The sequence below is a fragment of the Ochotona curzoniae genome, unplaced genomic scaffold (genome assembly GCF_017591425.1).
Source record: "Ochotona curzoniae isolate NIBS_2020 unplaced genomic scaffold, NIBS_Ocur_1.0 contig_2688, whole genome shotgun sequence".
Lineage (NCBI taxonomy): Eukaryota > Metazoa > Chordata > Mammalia > Lagomorpha > Ochotonidae > Ochotona > Ochotona curzoniae.
In genome coordinates this window covers 15,095,379-15,122,233 of record NW_024465553.1, presented here as the reverse complement: position 1 = coordinate 15,122,233, position 26,855 = coordinate 15,095,379, and the positions used below count along the sequence as shown (strand labels likewise).

Sequence of the window (26,855 nt, the reverse complement as noted above, 5' to 3'; positions counted from 1 at the left end):
AGAATGTATTTTCCTTGTGTAGCCGGAAGCCTCTCAGCAGGTGATTGCTGCTCCTGTTGCAGTGGCGTTGTAATGTCAAGGCTGGCACCTCTGACTACAAGGTGGCTGCCACTGCTCTGGGTATCATATTCACGCTCAGGGCTGGAAGGTGAAGAACAGCACTGTACAACACCCTTTTTACGAAGAGAATAGATGGCTTCCCAGAGTCCCCTAACAGTCCACATAAATCTCACGAGCTGGAACTGTGTAGAATAGGGTAGTTATTTAGTCTGACTGTCTCTGGAGAAAGCGAGGTTTGGGACTCGGTTTTAGGTTAAGATCTGGCTTGCGGTCATTGGCGTGAGAGACAAAATGCATCCTCTGTGAGAACATCATTCATTCGCTCAACACACGCGTAGACTCCGTCTGTTACCCAGGAGAGAGATCTGAGGCCAGGCCTTGGGATTCTCGTGACCGGGGTGGGTGGCAGGTGCATGTGGGAGGGTAACAGCATTTAACACCAGTGTCGGGCTGTTTTGGCTCTCAACTGCGGCAGGCACTGGGGAGTTGCAGGGGAACTGTTCTTTGGCTCCCAGGCAGGAGAGTGGGCTCTCTAAAGGAGAGGGCTGGGGAGCTTGCCTGGCAGGCCCCATGTTATCCACAGCTTCTGCCCAGGGCCCCCTTGGGCCTTGGGGTCCCCGTGCTCATCACTAAGCTCACAGCACCTAGTGAAGCTCCTCACCCCCCTGCTGCCTCCCAGACCATCCTCACGGTCACCTCTTGCCTAGGTGCCCCGGATCTACTGGGAGCTGTCCACCAAGCGTGTCCTCCTGATGGAGTTTGTGGATGGTGGCCAGGTCAACGACCGAGACTATATGGAGAAGAACAAGATTGACGTCAACGAGGTGAGGGCAGAGCTCAGGGCCGCTGTCTGAGGGGCCCCTTCTCAGGCCTGGCTGGGGCATCCCGCTGAGGATCAGTGTGCCCCGGTGAGGCCTTGGGACCTGGCCTCATGGTCTTTAAGTGGGCTTGGTGTCTGGGGAACTGTGGAGTTCTGAGCAGGCAGACCCTCCTCGGCCGCCTCATGCAACTCTGTGCACACAGTGGCTGCAGGGCCATGCCGAGCAAGGAGGCTGGGTCAGCTTCACAGGGCAACAGAAAGGTGGGGAGTGGGGGATGTGCATCCCCACCTCCCACCCCCTTGGTCTCCGGGACAAGTGGGCGGGATCTGTACCTCCTTCCTGCTTGTTGATCACCACGGGGTCTGCCCGGCAAGGTTGAAGTTGTACTCGTCCACCAGCATTCATTGTGCTCATATCTCCACCGTTGGGTGGAATCAGGCACCAAGGAGAATCCTCCAGCTGTTGCCTGGGCAGCAAGTGGGGTGCGATTGAGACCTGTGCCCAGGGAGTGGGGAAGGGAAGGGGGCAGTGTGGCAGGACGTCCCTGTGAGTATGTACTGGTAACCCCATTTGCAGGTGAGAAAGCCCAAATGTCTTCAGCAGTTAGTCCTGTGCCATGCAGCTCAGCAGGGCCGGAGCTGGCATTTGAACATGAATCTGCATGACTGCATGCTTTTCCCTCATTCTTTCCCATCTGCCTCCCAGGATCCCTGTGGCTGGTACAACGTGTGTAACTACTCACAAAACTACCCAGCAGCCATGGCACCATCTGGATGTAACCCTGCCCTCTGGCTTACACCAAAGGTCATCTGATGCACTGCATGGAAATGTTCTTCCATGTTATGCACCAAATTTTTAAGAAATGCTGTAGGGGGCCTGGAGCGGTAGCCTAGTGGATAAAATCCTCGCCTTGCATGTGCCATATGTGTGCCGGTTTGTGTCCTGATGGCCCTGCTTCCCATCCAGCTCCCTGCTTGTGGCCTGGGAAAGCAGTGGAGGATGGTTCAAAGCCTTGGGACCCTGCACACGCCTGGGAGACCCAGAAGAAGCTCATGGCTCCTGGTTTCCAATCAGCTTAGCTCATGCCGTTGCAGCCGCTTGGGGAGTGAATCAGCAGACAGAAGATCTTCCTCTCTGTCTCTCCTCTTCTCTGTATATCTGCTTTTTCAATAAAGAAAAAATTAAAATTATCTTTTTTTTTTAAAAGGAAGAAATACTGGAGGACTTCAAAACAGGAACAGGGCTGGGCCTGGTGTGTGCGAGCGCCCCCAGCAGTGGTTGGATGCTGGATGTTCTTACTGTTACTGTGGGTTCTTGGTCTTTGCTCCTTTACCGCCTTGTGCTGTAGATGCTGCCTGGCTACAGGGCCCAGGCCCTGCTGCAGCTGTAAAAGGAGACCTTCGAGGCTCAGAGAGAGAAGACACCTGTGTAAGCTCACCAAGTTTTCTCCCCATCTGCTGGTTCACTCTCCAGGTTCCTGCAAGGGTTGGGGTTGAGCCAGGCAGCGGGACTGCAATCCAGGTGTCCACATGAGTGGCCGATTACTTGGGCCGTTACTGCTGCCTCCCGGGATCTGCATTGTCGGGAAGCTGGAGTCAGGAGCCGGAGCCAGGAATAGGCACGTTGGTTGGTTTGGGGCAATGGGTGTCTTAACTGTTAAATGTTTTTTCTGGCCACAGAACTGAACCATCATCCAGGTAAAGACACAAACCCTGTCTGGCCCTCTGATGAACTCCCCCGGCCGCACTCAGTGAATTCCGTCATCCGCGGCAGGGTGGCTGCTGTTCCCACTTATATCGCCAGAGAATGTCGCTCATTACTGAGCTGAGTCACCATTTGGGATCTGGTATTGTTGTCATCAGCTGTGGGTTTTCTTTCTTCTTTTTTTTCTGGAATCTTTGTTCCACTTCAAATGTCCACCCATGCAGTCCCATTGTGTCTTGATTTCTCAACCCCTAGCCCTTATTGCATCCCTTGCTTGTAGGGCTTGAGGGGCTGTGGCAGCGCTTTGGTTTCCTGATTTGGGAGCACCAAATCCTTACTCAGGGTTGGGCTGTGAGCCTTGTGCTGTGCAGTCAGACATGTGGGAAGCAGATGAGGGCAGGCCTGACTCTGCAGAAACGACCCTGTTAGATAGGAGATGCATGCATGTCTGTGTGCATACGTGTGTATGTGTGTCTGTGTGCATACGTGTGTATGTGTGTGGTGAAAGACTGCACAGTCCTGGGGGTTGTAGGCAGAGTTCTGAGGCTGCCCCATCTCCCTGCGTCATGGGCCTCAGCATATCTGGGCTATTGGCCTGTCCCTCCTTAGGACAGCCTGGCCACAAACATCCCCTAGGGAGGGAAATCACAGGCACAGACAAATGACAAGGGGCAGGGACCTTGTTCCAAATTCCCAAGGATAAAGTAGTGAGTGACATCCTGGTTAATGCAAGAAGGTGACCCAGGGGCCGGCACTGTGGCACAGCAGGTGAGGCTGAGGTCTGTGACACTGGCATCCCATAGGAGCCCTTGTTTGAGTCCCAACTGCTCTGTTTCTGGTCTAGCTGTCTGCCAATGCATCTGGGAAAGCAGGGATGCGACCCAGACGGAGTCCTGGCTCCTGATTTAAAGCCTTGGCCGGCCCTGGCCATGTGGCCATTTGGGGAGTGAACCGGAAGATGGACAGTCTCTGTTTTGTCTGTGCCTCTCTTTCTCTGTTATGGTGCTTTTCAAATAAATATTTTTTAAAATTTTATTTCTTTTTAAAATTATTATTATTATCATTTTATGGTACAGTTCCATAGACCCTGGGGTTTCCCTCACCTGCCCCTCCGAGTTTGCCTATATTATTACTATAGTAATAATAAGCAGTCACATGTCCATCATCGCAGGCATGGACAATAGCAGAGAGTCCAGCATCCTATTGTCAAGATGTAGCTAACAGTTTCATACTATATGATCCACGAGTCAGTGAACATTTTAATGAGAGTGTTTTGAAGAGATGAATCTAAAAAAAATTCAAAATCCACGACATATAGTTTTCGCTGATCTTTGTTGGTGAGATGTGTCTCCTGTAGGCAACAAATAGATGGGTTTTGTGTTTTTAATCCAGTCTACTAGTGCTTGATTGATGAGGAGTGACATTCTTATTTTTAACTATTTAGAAAAATTTTTTTTCTCTTTATATTCCAGATTCTAAAAGCAGAAAATTATTGGCCCAGGATAACATACCCAGCAAAGCTTTCCTTTTTCTTTAAAAATGGAATAAAATTCTTCCACAGTACAGAAAAGTTAGAAGAAGATGCCTCTTCCAAACCTGCCCTACAAATGACAGAAAAGAAAAATAGCACCCACCAAAACCAAAGGCAAATGTGAAGAACATCCCAGTAAAATAACAACAGAAGACTAAATCAATAAACAACTCATTGCTAAATGACAGGACCAAATTACCACCCATTCGTATTAGCCCTGAATGTAAATGGCAAATAAATAAATCTTTAAAAAAAGATGCTCTTGCTGACAGGTGGCCTTGCCCAAGGCGGGTGGGGATGGCTGCAGACCTCTGTGACTGCTTACTAAGTCAACACCAAACTGCCTGGCCGAAGCCTCCTCACCCTACAGCATCCCAGGTGCCCTGGGCTCAGCCTGTGAGCACCTGACAACCAATCTAAGTAGCTAATTCCGGATCCGCTCAGACGGGAAGCACCAGGGTAGGAAGTAAGGGATGTAGAGAGAATGGGGATCCATCCCTGCCAGTGGCTTGCTGTGTAATCTTAGGCAGATCACACCACCTCTCTGGTTTCAATGTTCTTATGGGTGAGGTTGGAGGGGCTAGGTCCTGACTCAGGGTCCTTTCTTCTTGATGCGTTTGCATACCCTTGTTCTCCAGCCTTGTGGGAACTCAGGTTTGTTTGTTCATCTCATTTCAGACTCTCTTGGGGGCTGGTGGGGGGAGGGAAGGAGCCTGTTTGTGCCAAATTCCCAGGCCCCTTGCCACATTTAGTCATCTGGGGTGGGATGGATTGCACAGGGTGGCAAACATTGGCATTTTCATGTGCTCTGCTTCAGATGGTCGCTGGAGTTTAGGACTGCTCCCAGCCAGCCAGAGCTCAGCCTGCTACTTGCTCTAGGCAGCCCTGCCCTGGCCTGCCCATCTGCCTGCGAGCGAGCAGCCTGTAGGGGCCCTGTCTGTGTCTGCAAGCCCAGAAGCAGGTATTACCGAGGGCCTGACCGGAGGATCATATTTGCCAGTCACTTTTAGAGCTGGCAACAATTGACTGTCATTGATCTCATTAAAAGGAAAGGTCGCACCGGAGCCGGCTTTCCCCGGCCAGCCGGAGCCTGCTAAGCCACAGAACCGACTATTGATTGCTGGGCCTTTATCGAAGGTTAATTGGATTTCAGGGCGTGTGTGTAAGACCCTACCTGGACTGAGGCACAATTTAATTTGTGTGAAATTAACCTAGAGAAAGGTGGCAGAGCTGGCAGTGGGGGACAGGCGACTGGAGGGGGCCAGGTGGGCTGACATGGACCGTCTGTGATTGTGGGGGGCCTTGGGTGTGGGAGTGAGGGGCAGGTGGTGTGTGTGCTCTGCTCTAGTCCCCTGTCCCCACATGGCCTCCCGAGCCTGCCTGGTCTGCTTTGCAGAGAGCAAGCTTGTCTTCAAGCAGGGTTGGGAGGCATCTGCGGGCTTAGTTGATCCATGTAGAGTCTTTCTGCTAATCCTGCTTTTCCAGGAACCTCAAATTCCAGCTTGGGAGGTGCTAATGGCCCTCAGGACTGCCCCTCTGCCCCTCTGCCATTGCTGGCTTAGGGCTTTCCATGCTTTTAGCCTGTCTCTCCCCTCCCCTCCCTGGTCATTTCTCAGTACCTGTCTGTTGCCCCCACCACTGCAAACATGGTTTCGTGCTTCTCGTTTTGTTTGCCTTTTTTGGCCTTTGCATTCTTTTCCTTGTGTTTGGGACTGTTGCCTTCTCTTTCTCCTTTGGAGTCATTTCTTTTTAAGATTCATTCGTTCATTCATTCATTCATTCATTTTTATTGGGAAAGCAGATATATAGAGAGGAGAGACAGAACAATTTTCTATCCTCTGGTTCACTCCCCAAGTGGCCGCAATAGCCACAGCTGAGCCAATCTGAAGCCAAGAACTTCTTCCAGGTCTCCCACATGGGCTCAGGGTCCCAAGACTTTGGGCCATGCTTAGCTGTTTTCCCAGGCCACGAGCTGGGGACAGGATGGGAAGTGGAGCAGCCAGGATTAGAACCAGTGCCAGTATAAGATCCTGGTGCATGCAAGGTAAGGTCTTTAGCCACTAGGTTGCCACACTGGGCTCCATTTTTTTTTTTTTTTAAAGATTTACTTCTTATTGGGAAGGCAGATTTACAGAGAGGAGGAGAGACAGAAGGATCTTCCATTCTCTGGTTCACTCCCCAAGTGACCGCAATGGCTGGAGCTGAGCTGATCCAAAGCCAGGAGCCAGGAGTTTCTTCTGGGTCTCCCATACAGGTGCAGGGTCCCAAGGCTTTGGGCTGTCCTAGTCTCCCTTCCCAGGCCACAAGCAGGGAGCTAGATGAGAAGTGGAGTAGCCAGCATAAAAACCGGTGCCCACATGGGATCTTGGTACTTGCAAAGGTAGGTTTAGCCAGTTGAACCACTGTCCTGGGCCCTCCTTTGGAGTCATTTTAATGAGGCTCAAGAGAGTCTAGCGTTCAAACCCCAGCATCCTATATGAAGTCACTGGTTCAAGTCCCAGCTGTTCTGCTTCTGATCCGACTGCCTGGTAATATGCACTCTGGGAGGCAGCAAGTGGTGCCTTAAGATCTTGGGTCCCTCTGCCCACCTTGGGAGGCCTGGCTTCAGCTCCTGGTCCCTGGGTTTGGTTCAGCCCAGCCCCCACTGGGAAGTGAAGCAGCAGATGGAAAATCTCTTTTCTCTCTGTTGCTCTTTCATGTCACTGTCCACCTGCTGCCTGGCTCTGGGAACAAAGCCCTCAGCTGACCCAGGTGGAGTCCTGCACACACAGGAAGACCTCCGTTTCTGGGTCACCAGGAAGAAAATGTCTTCCCTCCTAATTCCTCAGACCAACTTGTGAAATGAGGGGGCGCAGATTTCTCCCATCGGGTCCTTGGGGTGTCGTTTTGGAGCTGGTCCTCCTTGGCTTTGGCTGTTCTTCACGCGCTATGCTGCTTTGAATGGGCTGTTCACTCCCCTAGCAGCCCCAGCCTCCTTCTGTACATAGGATTCCAGAGAGAAACCCATAGGACTGTTGGGCGATTGAAGCCAAGAGCTCTCGGCCCGCTGCCAAACCCAGCACATCTGCTTCGTGCATGCCAACCCATTCCAGGATTCCAGTCCCTGGCCCACTTCATGGTGCCTGCAGTGCAGTATTTTGCCAGAAGAGGGGTGGAGACGTGGAGGGAGGAATTCCTATCCCTTTCCCCGTACTTCATATTGTTGCAGGGAGCCGGAAGGATGTGAGGCTGTTCCCCCAGAGTGAGTTTTTCTGAGGCAGGAGATGTCAGGTGTCTATAGCTTCTTCCCGTCTCCAGCCCCTTGGGGAGCCCCTGGGACCTGCTCCTTCCCCTCTGGTGTCTAGGATAACTCTGGCGAACATCTCAAGCCTGAGATCCTGGGGACCGTATGCCCCCGTGCCCTGGCTACCAGTGGTACTCTGCTTCCAACCTGTGTGGAAAGCTTTCGCAGTTGTCCAGGAGCTCCCATTCCCAGGGCCTCTTCTTTCTTCCTCCCCACCTCTCCTAATCCTTTGTTCAGGGACTCCATCAGCTGTGTGTGTGTGTCCGAGGTTGCTCCAGATCATGGAAGAAGTGTGGGCAATAGTAGGTGCCTTGTGGGCTATAGCTCCTGGTTGTGGCTCCTGGTGCTGGCATAATACTCCAGGCAGAAGTGAGCTGTGGTCTCTCAAGCTGTGCTGTAACTGGGACAGGGCAAAGCAAGTGATTAACCTCCTTGGACCTGATTCCGGGCTGCTTGTGTGCTTAGTAATATTGTGCAACACCAACCGCCCTGGTGTGTTTTTTTCCAGAGATCTTGGCCTTGCTCCCAAGACACCCCCCCTCAGGAACATGAATAGACTTTCCCTTAGGGGGTGGGAACACATTAATCCATTCACTTATGGAATAATTAATGTACTTTTAGTCAGTTCCAGTTTTGAGAAAAATCCACAAATAACTCCCAGATTTAAATATTATTTACTAAATTAAATCTTTGCCTTTTTATAGGTCCTTCCCCCCACCCCTTCCTGTTAGAGCACGGTGTCCCGTAGTGACTGAAATCCCTGTGTGGGTGGCACCTTCTCTTTATGTGGGACATCCAGGAGACTTGGCAGGGACTGTTTGCTGCAGCGTGCTGTGCTGTGGCATAGTGAAAGTGTGGTGTAAATTTGCTCCCAGTTCGGGTTTCCTGTGGAAGAGACTTTCCTCCAGAGGGAACCCCCTGGTGGCTGTTGGGAGTCCTCCGCCCCAGAGAGCAGGTGCAGTCCCTTCCTCCAGGTGTGGAGAGGCAGCATGGTCTTGTGGTAGAGCACCTGTTCTTTGGAGCCAGGCCACTGGAATTGCCAAGCGAGTGGACAAGCTTCTCTCCTCCACATCCTGTTCTGAGTCTCACCTCCTTCTGATATTGGCTCTGATTGCTACCCCAGCCTATGCCAGGTGCCTGGAACCTCGCTCAGCACGTGTGCCCTGTTAGTGCTCTAGACAGACAATGCCTTTTTTTTTTTTTAACCCAAGAAGCAGCATTAGGAAGGCACTGTCTCTTCTTATTTTTTTGATATTGATGCAAAGGCAGAGTGAAGTCTTGCAGTGGACAGTACTGGGCCAGGCCAATGCCAGGAACTCTGTGTGGGTCTCCCATACGGGTGGTGGGGACCCCAAGTAGTTGGGCCATCCTCTGCTGCCTTCCCAGTTGCATTAACAGGGAGCTGGGTTGGAAGCCAGGCAGCCGGGCTCTACCAGGCTCTACCAGGCTCTGTCAGGATCTCTGCTATGGGATGCCAGTGTCACAGGTAGCCGTTTAACCTGATTCGCTGCAGCGCTGGCCCCTCAATCATCTACTCTTGAGCAGGAGATGCTGTTGGACTTCCTGTCAGAGGGAGAATTTGAGGGTTGTGTGCCCAGTGATGGCCTCGGGTTTCTCCAGGGAGCCTCAGTGCCTCTGTGGAGTAAGAGGCCGACCTCTGGGCAGATCCACTTGTGGAAAGATGATGCAGCACAGCTCTTTAGTGATGCTGAGAACACTGGGGACTGGCAAGATGGCTCAACTAGCTAATCCTCTGCCTGTGAGCGCCAGCATCCCATACGGACATGTTTGTGTCCTGGCTGCTCTACTTCTGCTCTGACTGCCTGTTAATAATGGTCTAGGAGAGCAGTGGAGGATAGTCCAAGGCCTTGGGCTCCTGCACGCACGTGGGAGACCTGGAGGAAGCTCCTGGCTTTGGACCAGCTCAGCTCTGGCCATTGCAACCATCTAGCTAGTGAAACCATGGATGGAAACTTCTCTCTGTGTCTCTCTTTCTATCTTTCTGTAATTCTTTCAAGTAAAATAAATCTTTGGGAAAAAAGATGGCCCAGAATTTAGAAATAAGGCTGACAGTATGCTGTGCCCTTGCTAGGTCTTTCCTGGGTGTCATTCAGCCCCAAGAGGCAGATTTGATGCCTAAAGAAGTGAACTCTTTTTTTTGGCCTTGCTAATGACAGTTCACAAAATGCTCACAATGAAGTCACGTGTCAGCCTGGAGATTTTATCTGACAGAGATGCAAGTAATTTCTGTCCAGCAGAAAAGATAAGCTCCTAAGTTAGGAATATTTTTTTAATGCCCCAGAGGACAGTCGTCAATTTAGTATCTCTTGTGAAGATCTGAGTACCCTTAAGTACCTATTTCCTCAAACCCACTTGCAATCCATGCAGCAGCTCGCTCTCTTGTTAATGCCTTAAAAGATTTTTGATCCAGTCTACTCTTTGCATAATCTTTTTTTAGAGAAAGCAGGTTTTATTTATTTAAAATTTTTTTTTAAACATTTATTTATTTTTTATTACAATGTCATATATACAGAGAGGAGGAGAGACAGAGAGGAAGATCTTCTGTCCGGTGATTCACTTCCCAAGTGACTGCAACGGCTGGTGCTGTGCCGATCCGAAGCTGGGAACCAGGAACCTCTTCCGGGTCTCCCATGTGAGTGCAGAGTCCCAAAGCTCTGGGCTGTCCTTGACTGCTTTCCCAGGCCACAAGCAGGGAGCTGGATGGGAAATGGAGCTGCCGAGATTATAACCGGCACCCATATGGGATCCCGGGGCATTCAAGGTGAGGACTTTAGCCGCTAGGCCATGCCGCCGGACTCGAAAGCAGGTTTTAAATCATCCTATGACATGGAGTGAGGAACAGGGCAAGAATGAGAAAGAGAGAGGAGAGAATGAGAGAATGAACATTCTGCTTACTAGTTCACTCCCCAAAAAGCCACAACAGCCAGGAGCCAGGATCTCCATCTGGGTCTCTCCATGGGCCATCTTCTGCTGCTTTCCCAGGAGCATTAGCAGAGAGCTGGATTACAAGTGGTGCACCTGAGGCTCGAACCGATGTGCAGATATGGGATGCTGGCTTTGCTAGGGTGGTTTAAGTTGCTGCACCACTGTGCTAGCCCATTTGTGGTTGTTCTAAACTTGAAAATGACACATGGACAGTGATAGTGGACATATAGTTTTTATTTCCTTCAAAATTTAGTAAGTCACCAAATTCAAAATAATGCTTACAGTAGGCAAAAGGGTCACTCCTGTGTGGTTGGGGTTTGAGTTTGCGTCTTGAGATTGATGTGTGAGGAAGGAGAGCAGGTGGGGTGGGTCCCACGTCACTGCTCAGAGAGCACAGACACAGACCAAGAGGGAGTGGCATGTCCTGCAGGTTGCCCTGTCTAAGTGACAGAACTAAGATGGCTCCAGAGCAGAGTGATCGTGGTGGCTGCCTTCCCCTGCCATGCCTGCCTCTGCCTTCTGTACCTGCCTCTCCCAGAGCCCCCACTGAATATCAAGAGCAGCCCGCAGATGGGCAGATACCAGGTGGAGGCAGCTGGATGGGGGTGTTGAAGTGGGCCTGGTCTCCTGGTGCTCTGCTTAGCCATCTACAAGCCGTGGTTGGTGGCGCCACCTTGCCTGCCCTGGCAGCCGTGGCTTGCTCCTTGGGGGTCCCATTTCTCCAGCCTGAGTCCCCACGGCCCCCAGAGACCATCTTTCAATGCAGTAATAAGGGGCTCGGAGCGATTAGCAATATTTCAGAAAGCTCAAGGGAGATCATACATCTCCCCATGACAGGTCTGCCCAGACTAAATGAAATGTCATTTCTCTGCTTTTTGGCTGGAATTCCGTCAGCCCGGTCTGGCTGCATGGCTTATCTTGGGCTGATCAGGAACCCTGATTGGACCTTCCATGTGTCCTTGACAAATAAAAATGAATGATTATTTAATAAATGCAATAGGTTTGGCAGATACAGCTTTTCAAAGCATGGTTTCATGAGGCTCGCAAGAACCTAGCAAAAGAGATTTCTCAGTAGCTCAGGGGTGGGGACCCGCTGGTTTGCCTGGGACTAGCTCTGGCTGGGGCTCCCCTTCTCCCAGGATACAGACAGTAGAGGTCGTGGGACCCTTGGCCTCTCAGCCTGAGCCTGAGAATGTACCCTTGGCTGAAGTCCTGACCTAACGTGAGCACACATGCAGACCCTAGCAGCAGTTGGAGTGCTGACATGGCGGTGTGAAATGTGATAACCAAAATGTCTTCACATTTCAGCAGCCCAGGGTGAGACCCAGTGGGTTGCCCTTCTGGGAATGTCAGGGGGAATCTGTGGTCCTGGAGTCCTCAGCTTGCTGGGCCCCTCCTCTGCAGGAACCCCTGAGTGTGTGGTCACTGCCTCCATTCTACTGGACCCCAGAGTCTGAGGGATTGGTTTTTGGTCACACGACTCAGCTGAGAAGCACAGAAGGGGGTGTGAGCCAGGGCAGGTCACTGTGGGGGACGAGGCATGTCTCACCTGATTCAGATCTGGATTCTCTGTCCGACTTTTTTTTCTTAAAAGTGTTTTGATGTATTTAAAGATGAAGAGACAGAGGTTTGTCTTCTGTTGGCTGGTTCACTCCCTGAATGCCTGCAATAGCTGGGGCTGGGCCAGGCCGAAAGCAACAGGCTGGAACTCAACCAGGTCTCTCGTGCAGGTGGCAAGATACAAATACCTGAGCCACTGCCTGCTTCCTCCCAGGACGTACCTCAGCAGGCAACTGGTGTCAGTTACAGAGCCAGAAATCCAGCCCTCCAACCCAGCATGGGTTGTAGGTGTCCTGGCTGACATCTTACCATCCCAGGTCAGATGCCCACCCCTCTGTCTCTTTCTAGTCACTGGTTACTTAAGTCTCAGTGAGGGGGCACCGCTGTCATGTATCAGGGTAAGCTTTGATTTGGGTCCCCGCTGCTCCACTTTCTGCTCTATCCCCTTTCTGATGGCCTGGGAAAGCAGCAGAACATGGCCCAAGTCCTTGGGTCTCTGTACACATGTGAAAGATCCAGGAGACATCCCAGGCTCCTGGTTTTGGCCTGTCTTAGCCCCAGGTTCTTGAGGTCATTTGGGGAGTGAACCAGTTGATGGAAGACCCCCATGCTTCCACCCCCTGTCTGTAACTTTGCCTTTCAAGTAAATAAAGTAAATCTAAAAGCAAAAGCAAAACCCCAGGGAGTCTCAGTTTCTCATTGGTGCAATGGGGTCATAATTGGACGCGGTATTGGGCTGACAAGGAAAGTGTCCACTATTGTTTGGAGAGGAGAGTTATTCTTGACCAGTCACCCTGGGTCATGGGGTTGGGATGAGAGTCAGGCAGGAACCATGGCCTCCGAGAACCAAGACGAGGGTCTCATTCACTGTGAAGGTAGAGTCTTTGGTTCTCATACTTGCCCCTGTTAAAAGCAAGTGCACAATAGAGCCAGTCTATGGTCTGTAAATTGCACGTCAATAAAACTTTAACCTGACAGAGCCGCCTCTGCTTTCTTGGGCACTTGTGACTGTGGGCTAGATGGTCATCCTACAAATACACAAAGAATTGCTACTGCCGTGGGACAATAGCCCAGTGTCTTCTGGGAATGCTTGATAGGAGGGCACTGCTCAGCCTGGGAGGTCAGGTGGGCTTCCTAAGGAGGAAAGGGAGGGTCCTAGCGTGGTAGCCTAGTGGCTAAAGTCCTTGCCTTGCATGAACTGGGATCCCATATGGGCGCTGGTTCTAATCCTGGCGGCCCTGCTTCCCATCCAGCTCCCTGCTTGTGGCCTGGGAAAGCAGTTGAGAACGGCCCGAAGCCTTGGGACCCTGCACCTGCATGGGAAACCCGAAGAAGCTCCTGGCTTTGGATCCTCTCAGCTCTGGTCATTGCAGCCACTTGGGGAGTGAATCAGTGGATGGAAGATCTTCCTCTCTGTCTCTCCTCCTCTCTGTATATCTGACTTTTCAATAAAAACAAACAAATATTAAAAAGAAAGAGGACGAAAGAGAGGAGCTGAACCAGGTGAAGAGATATCAGGAGGAATGCTGAGGCAGAAGAGAGCGTGTGCAAAGGCCCTGTGGTATCGATGCACAGGAATGATTGGAGAAGAGGAAGCATGGATGTGGCTGCAGTGTCAGTGGGTGCAAGATGACAGCAAGGAGAGATGTGGGCTTCGCAGAGAACAGGGTTTCGCAGGCACAAGAGAGGAAAAGAAAATTCTTCATTTTAATAGCCGACTCCTGTGTTCCCCGCCCAGCAGATCCCAGCTCCTCTCCTCTAGCTGGGATACATGCGTTGATGGCCCTGGGATCCAGCCGAGGCTGGAATGCCAAGGGCAGCAGGTACTGGGGACTTCAGATTCTGGTCTGAGTGTGTCTGTGCCCTGGCAGCCCACTGACAGAACCTCCACAGTCCTGGGACTGACTCTATTCAGCAGCTGTTCCCTGGCTGGGAAGAGGCTTTTAGCTTTAATAAAACAGGGAGTCGAGATAAGAAGACTGCCTCGGCAGGGAGAGCGGCAGTGACAGGATGATTTAAATGGCCTCTCCAGTGTCATTTCTTCTGTGCAGACATCATAAATCAGATTAGCATTGGACTCTGGCAGGGAGGAAAGGAGGGGGAGGGGAGAGAAAGTCCTGAACTTTGGGTCTACCTGGGACTGGCCTGGAGCTGGTGGGGCAGCCCCAGCGGATGCTGGTGGGGTTACCTGTCCCTGCACCTCAGCCCAGTCCTGTTCTCAGCAGGAAGCCCAGCTGGAAAAGTGCCTCCACCCAGCCAGTCAGTCCATTCTCGGCTCTGGAGGGGAAATGAACAGGGACTGGGAAGAAGACAGGGGAGAGAGCCATGGAAGAAGGGAGGGGTGGGTGTGGAGTGGAGACGGAGCTGTAGCCACACCATACTTCTGCCTTAGACGTCAACATAAAATGTTTTGGGGGGCCAGTATTGTGGTTCTGCAGGTTAAACCTCTGTGATGCCATATCAGAGCACTGTTCTGAGTCCCCCTTGCTGCACTTTCAATCCAGCTCCCTGCTAATGCCCCTGAGAAAGCAACAGAAGGTGACTCGTGTACTTGGGCCCCTGCTACCCATGTGGGAGACCTAGATGGGGGACTCCTGGCTTTGGTCTGGTTCAGTTTCAGCCATGGTGGCCATTTGCAGATTAATCCAGCAGATAGAAGATCTCTCTCTCTCTCTCTTCCTGTTTCCCTCTCTTTCTTTGTAACTACCTTCCAGATAAGCAAATGAATGTTTCAAATGCTGGTACTACCTACAGTATTTCTGGACTCCTGATGGCTCTACTGTGTGGCTGAGGTTGGAAAGAACCAGACGAAAGCATTGCTTGCTCCTCAGGTTCAAGAACACATCTGAAGCCATCACTTCCAGCACCCCGGCTCAGCCACGTGGCCTCCTGTTAGAGCTCTAGCGGGAGCTCCTGAGGCAGTTGTGGATGCGTCTCTTTCAGATCTCGTGCCATCTGGGCAAGATGTACAGTGAGATGATCTTTGTCAATGGCTTCGTGCACTGTGACCCACATCCTGGCAATGTGCTGGTGCGGAAGCATCCGGACACGGGGAAGGCAGAGATTATCCTGTTGGACCATGGACTGTACCAGGTAAGGAAGCTCTTCGTCCTCAGCCCCAGGGTCTGGTTCGTCCTGGAGTCAGAGTGCACCGAAATCCCCATAGTTACAGAAATGGCAGGTGGAAAGCTGAGGCAGCAGGAGGAGGCCCTTCCCCCGTGCTAGGAGCTGTCATTTTGCACATATCCTTGTCATAATTATTTTCCTCCTTGATGTGTAGATGGCATCACTTGTCTAGCTGATTGCACCTTTCCAGGGGACCTCAGGCCGGCCCAGACGCTGGCAGGGAGCTGCTCTTGGTGTACATGTATTCATGTGAGCATATACTAGATGGCGGAGTAGGGAGCTGCAGGAGCTGGGGCTCATAGAACTCAGGGAGCAAAGCTGGTTCAATGGGCTGTGAACTCCTGTCTGCAGGTTCACTGCCAGTGTGGACCAAAAGGTTTACTTGATTCCACAAGACAGGAGGTTCTGGGGAGGGTCCCCCAGTGTTCTCCTGCTCCTCTTCCTTGGGTTCCACAATTTGACCTCCTCTGCAAGGCCCAAGAGAGTAGAACACATTCCACGGCAGTGGGCCACCTGTTGTCACATGGAGTCCCCAGAATGATGGCCCCCAGTGCCACAAGGAGTTTGGTTGCTTGTCCACTTACCAGTGTGAGGTGGGTGGCAGAGTCTGTGGGGCTGTGCTCTCCAGGGCTCCCCAGAGGTGGCGGGGCTGTCAGTGGCAGCATGATGAGGACTTGTAGGAGCAAGCATGGGAGAGCTCCTGTGGCCAGTATGTGGGAATGGAGCTTCTGGCACGTTCCCTCAGCCAGAGCTCAGGTAGCAGCCCTGTCTAACTTCGAGGGACGCTGGGGATATAACCCATAGCTGGCAGGGAGGAGCCTGTAGCTTGGGAGGGCAGTTGGTTATCTCTGCTGATCAGGATCCAGGCTTGCCACATATAGGTTGAGCTCCCTGATCGGACGTGCTCCCCATTTGACACTTTCTGAGTACTGACATGATGTTGTGTGTGGAAAATCCCACATCACCGAACTTTTCTTCACACACAAAATTGTGGAAAGTAGTATGTAAAATGCTCTTCAACCTTTGTAACATCTATGTGAAACATGAATTTTATCTTCAGACTTGTGGCCCCTTCCTAAGATATCTCATTATTTCTATATCCCATTATATATATTATTATCATGTAACTATTTATATGCAAATTATACACAAGCAAATTAATATGCTACTTTTCACATTCTTTCAGTATCATATAAAATTTTAAAAATGCTAATTGTGTCCACATTCTCTACAGTCTAAAATTGAAACACTTTTGGTCTTAGCATTTTGGAGAAGGGGTATTCAACTTATAATAGCCTTGCACTTGGTCAGGCTGGCTGGACCTTGGAGAGCTAGGCGTGCCGGGGAGTCTTGCTGAGCCTCCTTGGGAGAGAGGCTCAGGCCTTGGCCTTGCTGCCCGTGCTGCAGGTGCTCACGGACGAGTTCCGCCTGGACTACTGCCGCCTCTGGCAGTCTCTGATCTGGACAGACATGAAGAAGGTGAAGACGTACAGCCAGCGCCTGGGCGCCGGGGACCTCTACCCCTTGTTTGCCTGCATGCTGACTGCCCGGTCCTGGGACTCGGTCAACAAGGGGATCAGCCAGGCTCCCGTCACTGCCTCGGAAGTAAGTGGGTATCCCATGGCCTTTCCCATCCCAATTGTCACAGGCAGAGCTGGGGATGGCATTGTGGGTCCCTTCCAACCCTGGAGCTGAGATGATAGATGGGGAATGGTGGGAATGATGGGTGCATGGCAGAACTGGAGTGAGACTGGTGGAGGAAGAGGAGGGAGGCAAGAAGAAAACAGTATCCTTGGAAGGAAGGAGGGAGAGGAGCAGATACTCCTCTGTGGCCCCCTCACATCTGGAACACCAACAAGGTCCCGTCATCTGTAATAACCTGGGCTTGTGCATCGTTGGCTGTAACCACACAGATATCAGCTCCTCCACGTTCTCCCCTGTGACTCCTCTGTCTCCTGCCCAGCACCATGCAGCATGGGGCTCTCTTGGCCCTGGACCTGGCAGGGCCCTTTGGTTGCCTGTGCCTTGCTTCAGCTAAGCAACCCATCCCTAAGTCTTGCAGGTTTCTCAGACAAACTGCCTTCTCTGTCTCTCCTGGTAGCTCCTTTCTCCATTGAGTTTAGACAGTGGTCTGATGGGGTCTGACTGGGAGACAGGTCCTGGGAACACTGCTGTTCATATGCCTCCCTCTGCTCCTGTCCATGTCTGAGGTCTGCTGGGTGAGCTCACTGCCCAGTGGAGCAGGGTGGGCTCCCTTTCTAGACACCTGTATGTCAAACCTCATGGTTTGACTTCTGCCCATCCACTTCATTGATGTGATAGACCCATGCAGACTTGCTTGCATCGTTGTGGTGGACAACCTAGGGGACACCTCTTCCTGGCGACATGACCTTGAGCAGTTCTCACCTCCCCTTTGAGGGTCAAGGTTATGTGCCTATAGGCTACCTCGTGGTGGGGTTTAGGAACACTTGTGTCAAGAAACTGATGTCACAGGAGAGCCTGTCTTGTCATTCCACTTGCCTCCAAATGGCCGTCATTCTCCAGTGAACTTGAAGGCACAGGTGCACTTGCTGTTCCAGGTTCCCAAGGTCTCAAAGAGAGGAAATTGCTTTACATGAGTAAAATAAGGATGGCAGGAGTGATAACTTCTGTTTTATTGATAATGCCCATCAGTTGTTTGTCCACAGTTGCTATAGTACATTCCTTCAACAAACATTTGCTTTTGCTGGGCCTGGGGCCTGGGGCTGAGGATCTGGGAAGAGCAGACAGACAGGCCTTTTATGTAATTTACACTTTGGTTGAAGGAGACAGACAGTAAACAAGTGAACAAACAGGTAAATGGAATAATTGCAGGATATAGGTACCATGGAAGAAGCAAGTAGAGTGCTGTGAATGAGGGGTTCGAGGGTTAGGGGTGGTGCTTGCCAAGGAGCTGACATTTCAGCTGAGGCCCAAAGGACAAAAAGGCACCTGCCACTGGAAGCTCTTGAAGGAGGCACTGGTGGCATGCGAAGGCCCTGGGGGAAGGGAAGGGTTGGATGTGGCTGAGTGTTGTGAGAAGGATGGAGGCATGAGAGGAATTGGGAGTTGTTAGCTGGGAAGCCTCATGAGCCCTGGAAGCAAGTTTAGATTTAATACAAGGCATAGCCTTCCACAGGCCTTCGCCAAGGGAGGGAGCTGCTCCAGCTGGTACTGGATGAGATGAGCAGAGGCTGGGCCAGGATGGTGGGCTGGGACATGATGGCGCTCAGACCATGCTGGTGGCAATGGGAGGGAGGGAAGCTGGAAACCCTTACGTAGAAGCCCTCCAACGGACTTGTCATCTTGTCTCAGTGTCTTATATCCCTGCCTAAAGCAGACAGTTGGCGGAGGGAGGAGAGCTCCAAGGCAGCAGTGGCTGAGAGCCACCAAGTCTCACCCCTCAGGGATGGAGGGGTTCAGATGCCACTTGTTCCATCTTGGAGTGCTTAGGTTTAAGTCCTGTCCCTAATTCTGATTCCAACTTCCTGCCAATGTGCACCTTGGAAAGTGATGTGGATGGCTCAAGTTCTTGGGCCCCTGACATCTGTGGGGGAGACCCAGTTTGGGTTGTTGGCTCCTGGCTTCAATCTGGCCCAACCCTCACTGCTGTAGGCATTTGGGAAGAGAACCAGTGGATGGAAGATCTTGGTTTTGAGATAGATGTATAGATGGATAGATAGGTAGATCCTTAGATCTTGGTCTTTCAGCTATCTAGATAGATAAATAGATTGGATCCACCCATCCCTGGGGTTAGGGAGGACTCTGCCTCCACACAGAACATGAGCCCAAAGGAGCATGTGAAAAAAGTTGGAGTTCTTTTAACCACGGGAAGTAGGGGGATGGCTATCTGGTTGGTCCTCCAATGGGGTCTGCTATAGAAACTCCCATCAGGGTCTGTTTAAGCTAGAAGGCCTGGCTGCTCCAGGGATTCCCTGGGAAGGCAAAGGAGCTTTCTGATTGGGCTGAGCGCAGGGACTCCAGCCATTCTTCCATGTGGGTGGCAGGGCCCAAAAACTGGGCTCACGCTTTACTGCATGACTAGGTGCGTTAGCAGGAAACTGGATGACAAACATCGAGTCAGGACTCAAACCAGTGCTCCGATAGGGGCTGTTAGCATTACAAACGGGAGCCTATCCTGCATGCCATGATGCTATAGTGCTGGCGCCTGCCTTAGTTTAAATCCTGACCCACCACTTACTAGCCATGGACGTTGGGCAGGCTACCCAACTTTAGTGCCTCAGTTTCCTTACCTTAAATGAGGATCGCAAATTCGTCTGATAGAGTTATTGTGAAGACAAAATTAATACCGTAAGCACCTCAATGTGCCCGGCTTATCCAGCTCATGCTCCCATACATGTGGATCATCGTTATCATCTTTAGAGACGGAGAGGGGGCAGAGCGCACACCATTGTGAATCACAGCAAGCAGAGGGAGGTTCTCCAAAGGAAAATGACAGGGGTATGAGAACAGCAGGCCGCTGCGACGGCAACAAGGACTCCTGGTCACATCCTACAGAGGCAGAGGTGCAGCTCTGAAGGCAAAAAGGAGAGGTCAGAATTGTGGTTCAGAGGGGTTAGACTGCCACCTGTGGCAGTACCATTTCCATTCCGAGTGCCGGCTGCTCTGCTTCGGATCCCTGCTAATATACCCAGAGAAGCGGCAGAAAATGGCCCAAGTACTTGTGTCCCTCCCGCCCATGTGGGAGGCACAGGTAGAGTTCCTGACTCCTGCCTTTAAGTCTTAAAAACATGAATAAAGCAAAAGGAAGAGGGTGTTTCCATCAGATATTTTGAAACAATGATCTTTGGTCACAGTGATTGATAACCAGGGTGACATCAGTCTGAGGTGAACAGACAGCTGCTGGGCACATGTCCTTTGTGTAGGGCTGTGCTGGCCTCAGGGCAAGCTTGTGGTTCTGGCAGAGTTTTTTTTTTGTCATTGTTACTGTCAGGCAACCACTCGTCCAAACTCTTTCATAACTTCCCAGCTTTACTTTGTGTGTGTGTGTGTGTGTGTGTGTGTGTGTGTGTGTGTGTATGTGTGAGTTGGCGTGAGTGCCTCCATTTTAAAAAAAGATTTATTTATTTTTATTGCAAAGTCAGATATATAGAGAGGAGGAGAGATAGAGGGAGATCTTCCGTCCCCAGTGAGTCACTCCCTAAGTGACCACAATGGCCAATGCTGTGCCAATCTGAAGCCAGGAGCCAGGGGCTCTTCCAGGTCTCCCACGTAGGTGCAGGGTCCCAAGGCTTTGGGCTGTTCTCAACTGCTTTCTCAGGGAACAAGGAGGAAACTGGATGGGAAGCAGGGCTGCCTGGATTAGAACTGCTGCCCATTTGGGATCCCGGTGCATTCAAGGCAAGGACTTTAGCTGTTAGGCCACTGCGTACGGGCCCAAGTGACTTCATTTTGATTTGGACAGTTTTCACATTTCTTTCATATGGTCGAGTCCAGGATTCTGGCTTGGGGTAGTTATCTCAATAGAGATGTGTAGGGAAGGAGATGAGGGCTCCAGGGACCAGACAAGGAGCATCAGGACCTTGGGAAATGGCTGCGATGAGACTGGCTCTAGCACAGTAGATAGTGTTAAGCTAGGGTTGTGTGGGATGAGTCAGCCTGGTGGAATGCTGGGCAGAGCAGGACTTTCACATTGGGGTCAGGACTGTATCAGCTGGGCATGCCTGGAGGTGAGGGCAGCTATGGCTCAGTTGGTTCCAGCCTCCCAGGGCTTCTTGTAGACCGGCCTACAACTGGGAGCTGTAAAGAACCTTGACGAGCAGCCAGGCCCCGTTGATGTCTTTACCCACTGCCTCCAGTTCTTGTCGAGAAGAGGGGCTGCGAGCTTGCATCAGGTGTGTCAGGCTCTAGTTTTGACTGCTCCAGGGCTGCGCTCAAAGCTTCCTCCCCAGGGGTATAGCTCCGTAGTGGAGCATTGGTCCGCAAAGCTTCTTCCTGGAACTTCCTTGCAGTCCCTTGGGTCACAAGCTACCCAGACCCCTGCCATCCTGGACCCCCATCCCATACTCACCTGTCCTTTCTGTGTCCCTCTGGCTGCCTCAGGACTCTGAGATCCGCAACAATGCAGCCAACTACCTGCCCCAGATCAGCCAACTCCTCAACCATGTGCCGCGGCAGATGCTGCTCATCTTCAAGACCAATGACCTGCTACGTGGCATTGAGGCCGCCCTGGGCACCCGCGCCAGTGCCAGCTCCTTCCTCAGTATGTCGCGGTGCTGTGTCAGGGCACTGGCCCGGTAAGTGCAGCTTCCTGCCTCCACATTCCTCCCAGCTTGCTGTACCCCTTCCAGCTTGCTGTACCCCTTCCAGCTTGCTTCACCCCTCCCAGCTTGCTTCACCCCTCCCAGCTTGCTGCTGGCCTCTGCTCTCTCAGGGAACTAGTCCTGATCCTCACTGTAGGGAAAGTGAGTGTGGTGAACGATTTCAGAAAAGTGGCTGAAGCCTTGGGCATTGTTTTTGAGTGGCCTGGAGACTCATCTCTACTGGTTAAGTGATATATTCTAAGACTTGCACTGTCCAGCCCAGCTTTCCAGGGAATTCCTCCTCTTTGTCAAAAGCCTGGAACGTATGCTGAGAGCTTCAGTCTGATGCAAATCGCCTCTCAGCTTAGGTCAGGAAGCCACTCTGGGACTTGGCTCCCAAGGTCCAACCAGGTTGGTAGGGACCCTGTTTGTCTTTCTTGCAAGTGAAGCTGTGATTTCAAAAAGTGTGAGACTGGCAGTCTTTTTTATTTCTAGATGCCTCAGCAGCCTTGGAGACTGGTGAGGACAAGAACGTGTTTCCTTAAGGGAGATAGTTCTGAAGAGAGAGTGAGTGTTCTGGGTCCTCCTAGGATGATGCTGAGTTGGTGTTCTTACCTTCTCATCTCTTTCTCCTCTCTTCTCCAGGTATGAGAGGAAGAATACCCGCTCCTTCTTGAAAAGGACTCGGATCTCTTGCAGCGAGGCTTTCAACTTAGGGCAGATCAGCCTGCACGAACTCATTCTGCGCGTGAAGGGGTCCTGGCTGGCCTGCTGGATCATTGCCCTGCTTGGCTGGCTGTTTCCTGCTCTGCACTGAGTGGACCAGCTTTCCCTGACCACATTCTGGTCTCTTCCCAGTCCTTGTCCTTGTCCTTACCTAGTGGTCCCACATGTGCCAGCCACATGGTGTCTGCAGCCCCGGGGTTCCTGGAGTGGCCACCCCATCCCTGGCCACACTGTTGGTCTTGTCTTGGGGCTCACCAGCAGTCCGTGGATGTCTCAGGAGGAGACACGGCAGCCACCTTCCCACTCCTGGTGTGTGCGCCCCTCCATTCCCCAAGCCTTTTCCATCATGGGGATGGACAGCAGGCTCCACGGGGACACACATCTCACTTGCAGGAAGTTGGATTTGCTTGGAGGTGAGCCTGTCTGTGAACTTGCTGCAGATCAGCGTCCGTCTCCAAACCATCTCCTTCCTCAGAGGCATCACCCCTCAGTGAGACAGGTTGGCATCTGGGGGCAGCCCATAGCAGTCACAGTGACCCCTTTGGTGTTTCATATGCTGTGTTTCAATAAAACCCCTTTCTCAGCAGCACAGTTAAGCCAGCCTAACTCACTGGCCACCCCTCACCTGACCCCCAACCCTCAGCTTATGTAGAGGGCACCTGGGGCCCTTGCCAAGGGCTTGCTGTTCCTTCTGGTTGTTGCATCCTCAGGCATTCCCAGGGCTCCCTTGAGGTTGAGCGTCAGATGGGAGCGGACCTGAGCACTGGGAGGCTGTGTGATGTCCTGTGTGACTGCTCACTGCTGCAGAGCCACTGCCACTGTGGGGCCACCTCCTGCAGCCCAGAGGGCTCCCTCACCTTGCAGGAGCCCAAGACCTGGGTTGGAGGAGTTAGGAAGCCCAAGCCATGAGCTCACTGGCTCAGCTGAAACCTGGGAGTTTGCTATGTGCTGCATTTCCTATGGCCTCGACACCTGCCTTGTTCTACTGGTTCTTTCTGTGTTTATTCTTCTGGTTCTCGCTTGCTGACTCTAGTTTTGGAGTTCTGCCTGGTCCCTCCAGTTCTGCTGCAGACGTTAGTCCTATGATTGGCACTGGAGTTACAGGGGCTTGGTTTGCATACTGCTACTTCAGTGTCACCTGTTTGAGCACTTTGTTCCTGCCCTGTGGCTTGCTACCTGTGTGGCCCATCCTCCAGCATGGCTAGCTTCTTGGTCTGAGACTGCTGCGGACTCCTGCTGTCTCCACTGTGTCTGTGTCATCTCCAGGGCCCCAGATTTGGTGTAACCTGGCTTACTGAACACCTGCGTTCATAAAAGGAAACAGTATTTACATCTCTCTCTCTTTCTTTTATATTTATTTTGTTTATTTGAGAGGCAGAATTACAAAGAGAGAAAGGGAGAGATCTTCCGTTTGCTGGTTTACTCCCTAAGCAGTTGCAATGGTCACGGCTTAGCCAGGCCAAAGCCAGGAACCTGGAGCTTTCACTGGGTTGTCCATGTGAATGCAGGGGCCCATGGACTTGGGATCTTCTCCACTGCTTTCTCAGGCACATTATCTGGGAGCTGAAAAGAAGAGGAACAATCAAAACTTGAAACAATACCCATATGGGATGCTGGCATTACAGGCGGCAGCTTAATCCGTTACACCACAAGACTCAGGTCTTATTCCCCCCCCCCCCCCCACTTTCAGGGTCAGAAAAGCTCTGAATTTGAGCCTCATTTTCTGTTCTCTTTTATTCTTAAAACCACAAGTAGATTTTCTAGCGACCAGAAATGATTTGCAATCCTTTTGTTTCCTGAAAGAATTCATTGTTCTTATTGACCAGTGGAATGCAAGATCTTTTATGAATCCCGAGGATGCAAGCTGCATGTTAGTGTTTATGGTTGTCTTTTACGGCCACTGAAGTAAATGTGACTGTCCTTTCTCTTCAGCATAATGGCTCCTTATTTTGCATGTTTGCTGGAATGCTTGGCTTCCTCTGCCCCCAGACCTAAAATATCAATACTCGGGACCGTTACCCAAGGAGAACCAATGGGTAAGGGGAGTTGGGGTACAGGACAGTTTGAAAATAGGAAGGTAAGGCCAGGATTGTGGTGCAGTGGGTTGAACTGCCATTGATATGACACTAACATCCTGTGCTGGAGTACTGATTGCTTTGGTTCCAGTCCAGCTCCCTGCTAACCTTGGTTCTTACATCTATCCTCTTTTTCTTACTTTCTTTGAAAAATTGACTGAAGGAAAAGATCTTCCCTCTGCTAGATCAGTCTCCAGAAGCTGCGCCTGACTGAAGCCAGGAGCTTCATGTGGGTCTCCCATGAGAATATAGAGACCCAAACATTTGGGCCATCTTTCTCTGCTTTCTCAGGTGCATTGGCATGGGGCTGGATAGGAGCAGCAATCCAGCACCTTTATAGGATGCTGGTATCACAGGCAGTGGCTTAACTGGCTAAACCACAACACTGGCTCCCTTCTTGACTTCTTTATCCCTCCCTTCTCCCTCCTTCCTGTGAAGCAAAGCCTAGCTTGACATTTTGTTCCTTCGTTCCGTCTTTCCTTCCTTCCTTCTTTCCTTCCTTCCTGCCTGCCTTCCTTCCTTCCTTCTTTCCTCTCTCTCTCTCTCTCTCTATTCCTTTTAAGATCTATTTATTTGAAAGACAGTTTTAGAGAAAGAGAGACAGAAGAGCTTTGCTTCACATGGCTGGATGGCAGGAACCCAAGCTGTTGGGCCATCCTCCGCTGCCTTTTTGGTGTGTTATCAGGAGCTGGATTAGTGGAGCAGCTGGGACATGAACCTGTATGCATATGGGATGCCCTCACAGGCTGCAGCTTAACTCCGCACCGCAGTGGGGGCCCTGGTCTTTCCTTTTCCAAAGGAAGGATGGGATCTGCCATTGGAAGAGTCAGTGTTCAGCTCTGGGCTGTGACCTCCTGCCTGGTTGATGTGGCACCTGTGGAGTTGGCCTGAGGTGCCACCATCTGCCAGTGTCTTCCCACCAGGTCACCCTGCTGCCACGTTCAGCGGTACTGGGAGCCTGAAGCTTTTCTCTGCTGAGCTCTGTCTTCAGTGCAGGTTCTCCTGTCATTTTATCCTCTTTCTATGTGTGAGAGGGAAGTGTAGGTTCTTACGACTGGGGAAGCAATGGGTGTGAAGTCTCCCGACCCTTGTTCTCCCAGCCCTGCTTTCTCATCTCTTGTCTAGAGCCCTTCAACTCTCTGGTTCAAATAAATAAGTGGAGGTCTCATGAAAGCACAGACTCTGACTCCGTGAGACCCAGCTGGGACCTGAAGCTCTGTGTCCCTGCCTCTGACCTAGGATGTGTATCTCAACCCTTGTTTAACTGCTAGGCTACATTCTGGAACTCAGGGAGATTCTTTCGAGGAAAGATAGATAGCCATAGAAAGTTGATATTGTTCCAAGACCAAGTGGAAGTCCTTCCATTTTAACTTCTTTCCAGGTATTTAGGGAGCAGTGACAGGGCTGAGCGGGCTTGAGAGGGAGATCATCACATTCAGGATGTTTCAGTGCGCCGGGCAGAAGTGAGTTCTGACTGCTGTCGGTCATGTCCAGGGTGGCTGACTGGATGCTGGGATGTGGCCAAAACAGACTGCCCCCTTCTTTTTCTGTAGCATGTTAGGGATTCTCTGGGCAGCAGTCAGGGTCACAGGCAAATGAGGAGACAGGCCTGTCCTGGTGCTGCTCTTGGGGTGGCTTGCTTTGGCCTCTGAACCTCAACTTCTCCTTTGAGAAATAGGTTGCCCTCCTCAGAGGGCTTGGTGAACATGAAAAAATAGTGCCTGTGACAGCGACTGGGAGAAGCAACATTCAAAAACAGGACTGTGATTTTCCAAGTGACACTTGTTCATGCAAGTGCATTTGATGCAGCTTTGGGGATAGACGACTACTTCTCTGACCCTAAATTTGGTTCTGATAGGAGCTAGCACCTCCAAGTGGACCCTCCAGATGAAGTGATGGAGAAAGTTTACCTGAACAACTGGGAGCCAGCTCCAGTGGTGGCTACTTTGCCTGTCTCATCCTTTAACCCCTGGTTCCAGTCATCCTTGCGGGCCAGATCCACCCTTGATTTTTCAAGCGTGGGAACACAAGACATTGTCACTCTTGCTGCCTTATCTTTGTTTTTTCTGTTCTTTGGTTTGAGAGTCCTGATCATTAAAGCTGTTACTTTTCAGGTTCTGGGGTCCGTGGTGGGAGAGGTGGAGGACCTAGAAGTCTGGAGTAGAATAGAGGTGTCTACACAAATGGAAATTAAAGAGATATCTTTGGACTGGCATTCCCCAGGGAGCTGAAGAAGAGCAGAGTTAAATGGTAATAAGTTCTTGTCATAACTTATTGAGATAATGAGAGCAAAGGCAATGGACTGATTACTTTATTTGCCATTTTCTGGTCAAAAACAACACGAAGACTATGTCATTGGATACAGGTTGTCAGGACTATTTTCTAGTGACCCATGGGGTTCTTAGAACTATTTGCTTGAAATAGGCTTAATGCCTTATATTGATTCTGCTAGCTGCTGTCCACCTGGGTCATCCCCAGAGAGCTGAGGGGAGCTGCTTCCTTAATCACAGTATTAGTGGGACACATCCCTGTTAGGATAAGGACAGGCTCCCGTGGCCATTCCGTGCCTGCCTGCGAGCTAGGCTGACCACTCACGGCTCCCACGGTGTGCCAAAGATGAGTTTGGGAATGGGATCAGTGTGTGGAGAAGCCTCTCTCCTGGTCCTGTTTTTTTTTTCCTCTTATTTCACACATCTTGTTGAGTCATGTGAGAATTCATGTGAGGATTGTCACCTCTTCTTC

General features: G+C 51.3%; 1 protein-coding gene across 1 annotated transcript in view; it reads left to right on the top strand.

The window, feature by feature from the left end:
• ADCK1 (aarF domain containing kinase 1) overlaps window positions 1-22,641 on the top strand; it is a 97,556-nt gene extending 74,915 nt beyond the window's left edge. The window contains exons 7-11 of the mRNA XM_040975227.1: window positions 768-884; window positions 14,849-14,998; window positions 16,439-16,636; window positions 21,113-21,306; window positions 21,958-22,641. Coding sequence (XP_040831161.1) covers window positions 768-884; window positions 14,849-14,998; window positions 16,439-16,636; window positions 21,113-21,306; window positions 21,958-22,129 — 831 coding nt within the window. The 3' untranslated portion in view covers window positions 22,130-22,641. The remainder of the gene's footprint in view (window positions 1-767; window positions 885-14,848; window positions 14,999-16,438; window positions 16,637-21,112; window positions 21,307-21,957) is intronic.
• The last annotated feature ends 4,214 nt before the right edge of the window (window positions 22,642-26,855 follow it).